Genomic DNA, 3,066 nt, shown 5'->3' with positions numbered 1-3,066 from the left:
TCGCCACTCAGCAGCAGCAGCAGCACCAGCGCGTACTCGAATCGTGAATTTGAATGTCTTAATTGCATCCTGTTTGTGGCAAATTCACTTCTGCAACAATTAAAAGCCAATTTTGTAGCGCGTCGACAGCTGGCAGCGCTCTGGGGTTTCTAATCAGCGCGCCGGGCGGTGTGTGTGCGAGAGAGAGAGCGAGAGGGAGAGAGAATGGAAGGAGCAGTGGGAGGTCCTACAAAGAGGGGCTGCCAATGGCTCTGCCTTCGCATTTCTTCTTTATTTCCGCTGTGCGACAAAAATTCCCAGACATTTGCTTAATGTCAGCGCAGCAGTTGGTGTCCTCGCCGAACTTCAATTGCTCTGCCAGCGAAGCTAATGCCATTAGAGAATGTTAGCTTATAATTGATGTACTTGACTGTGTCGCTTGCAACTTTCAACTACAAATTTCGTAAGTCCAGCTTCTTTATATGCATGCAACTTTCCCATATATCAACGTCGGAGAAGGCTTCACATGGCACAGCCACATTAATATATCTTTGTATCTTTTCTAATACAGCAAATTTTGAGGTGAAGGATGTTGCCAGCTGTGGCGAAGTATTAGAGCCGGGACCTGTTTTGTCGCCCAGCAGAAGCACAAGCATTCGCCTCTCCTCGGCTGTCAAAGTCAGTCAAAGCTCACGTAGCAAGCGCTGGGGACGCACGGCTAAGAGCATAATGTAACGATAATTGAAATTCCGCCCACAAGTTCGCTTGGCTGATAACGCTCGTTGACTGGCAGTTGCAGCTGCAGCTGCAGCCACCCGGGCAGGATGAGCAGGAGCCAGAAGCAACTGCAGCAGCTGCAGTTGTGGTCGCTAATTAAATTGTGTCGCCTCCCAAGATGCCATTGCCTGATTGTGCACGCGTCACATGCAGCGCATGGTGATCAGCAGAGGATCGCAGTCGCCGGCAAAGTCGTCCGCATTGGGCGCACTCTGGCGATAGAAGTGGGGCGGCACAATCGAGACTCTGCCGCGATGCGGTAAGGCCACGGCCGCAGTCACCGTCGACTCGCTTTGCTGTTGCTGTTCGCTTTGTTTGCCCGCTGCCGGTACCCAAACATAGTCACGCGTCTGCAGGACATCCGGCCAATACATGCGATTGGCTCGACAGATTCGGCCCATTGTTGTGCCGTACTTGAGTGCCAGGCGAGCCAGAGTATCGTCGCTGCACACCTGATGGCGCGTCCATTCGCCCAGCTGCTGACCACACAAATTGGGCGCCTGCTCAGTGGCCATTTTGGTAAGCGGACTACTCCCTCAAAGCATCTTACACACTGTGCAAACATATATATTTACATATATATATGTATGTGTGTATAGACGGGGGAAGATACTATTTGGGAACGCGACGCCAACTCGATTCGTTCGAGCAATCCTGAAACACATCATTAAAATCACATACTCCAATGCGCGCTTCGAATTCCCTTTTATGCTCCGCCGGGCGTTGCATGCAAATTACTGCGACTTGGGACACACAATCAGTTCGTGGGCTGCCCACGTTGCGTATGCGCAATCAGCGGCTCTGCCTAAGCCGATGTCCGCCCCGTGACATTTGCTAATTGTGTTTGCAGCTGCAGATGGAGACTGAAACAATAATATTTCCAACAAAGACACTACGTGTAACTAGGCTTCGACTTGAGAGTAAACTAATGTGAAGCCATTTAAAGCGTCTCAGCGGAACTCAATCTGTACTGTCATTATAGTCGTGCGAAGAGTGGGCAATGGAAGCATAGTTGCAGCTGTCTGATTGTCCATATGGATTCAGTGTACACAAGGCTTAAGCACAGCTCTCACACTTACTGCAATGGGAATTCGTTGCTTTAGCCTGCAGCACTTCCGCTGCCAATTATGTCAACACACATACACAGGCCTGCCGAGCAGCATATGCTTTCCTTGATCTAAGCCATCGACCAGCAAATTGTGGCACGCATTTCATATATTTTTGCGTCTTTACTTTTACTTTTCTCTGCAAATACTCTCAGTGATTGCTGGCGCTGGCTGAACAGCTGCATCAGTGCGACTGCAGCAGCTTTCTGCTGGGCTTTACACTTACTCTACTCGCACTACAAAAGTCTCTGCAGTCTGTTTGCAGCTCAAGGCGAGCATCGCGCAGTCAGTGCCAGCCGTTGCCATGCGCTCCAACTCATGTTTAAACAAGGCTGCATTAACTCACGAATGAAGTTTAGCCATTAATGACGACTTATATGCATACTTGCGGCTCGCAGATAAGAAACTGTGCGCACGTTTACAAATTAAGTTTCCACGTACATGTATACATATATATATGTATGTGTGTGTGCGTGTGCATAGGACAACTCGAATACGATGTCTTTATCGTTTGGCACCCACAAGGCGGACCAAACGCGACTCAAACCTAATTTAGGCAAAACCGCAGCGAATAACCCAAACTGGCAGCGCTTCAACAAGTTTAAGCCGCTTAAGTAATAATTTGCGTGCACATCAAACAACGCCCAACGCGCGGCAACCCTTTTGGCCCCTTCATCAGCCACACACACACACACACACATATATATATATATTTATACCTAACCCAAATGCGGCGCCGCGACATAGAAGCAATTCCTGACTGTCGTTAGATACTCTCGTTCAGCTACAGCACTAATACTCCCACACACACACACACACCCACCTTCGCACCCACGCACACACACACAGACACACAGACACACTGGCACCGCTAGCTACAACTGTAATAATCGGAACATTTTAAACAGCTGTAGGCGAAGGTAAATGTCGGCGCTGCAGTCGACGCTCGCCATTGGCCCTGTCTGCACGCTTGGCTCTGTCGCCAGCGAGCCGTCTAGATAGCGTGCACATGTAATTGGCTTTTCACTTGATTCAACATGCGCCAAGATGTCAAAGTATTCCGCAACTCTGGTCAGCCATTTTGTGCAACTGCGGGAGTCTAAGGCTGCTTTTATGCATGTCCTGATCGGGATTATGTTCGCGATGTACGCTTCAAATGGCATATCGATTGTCAAACATCGATCGATACTTATCGAGTCACATA

At 49.2% G+C, this 3,066-nt stretch overlaps 1 protein-coding gene across 1 annotated transcript; it reads right to left on the bottom strand.

Moving 5' to 3' along the window:
• Window positions 1-240: 240 nt before the first annotated feature.
• LOC111601852 (lysM and putative peptidoglycan-binding domain-containing protein 1) lies at window positions 241-1,656 on the bottom strand. The gene has a single exon (XM_023318688.2). It carries the CDS (start codon window positions 1,269-1,271, stop codon window positions 900-902), a length of 372 nt encoding a protein of 123 aa, XP_023174456.2. The 5' UTR covers window positions 1,272-1,656; the 3' UTR covers window positions 241-899.
• Window positions 1,657-3,066: the final 1,410 nt, after the last annotated feature.

This window comes from Drosophila hydei, unplaced genomic scaffold, assembly GCF_003285905.1.
Source record: "Drosophila hydei strain 15085-1641.00,03,60 unplaced genomic scaffold, DhydRS2 tig00000232-arrow-arrow-pilon, whole genome shotgun sequence".
NCBI classification, from domain to species: domain Eukaryota; kingdom Metazoa; phylum Arthropoda; class Insecta; order Diptera; family Drosophilidae; genus Drosophila; species Drosophila hydei.
Note: the sequence above shows the minus strand (reverse complement) of the source record. Positions and strands in the feature narration are given on the sequence as shown.

Excerpts from the sequence above, each read along its gene's own strand:
- LOC111601852 (XM_023318688.2), bottom strand. The coding sequence starts at position 1,271 with ATGGCCACTGAGCAGGCGCCCAATTTGTGTGGTCAGCAGCTGGGCGAA.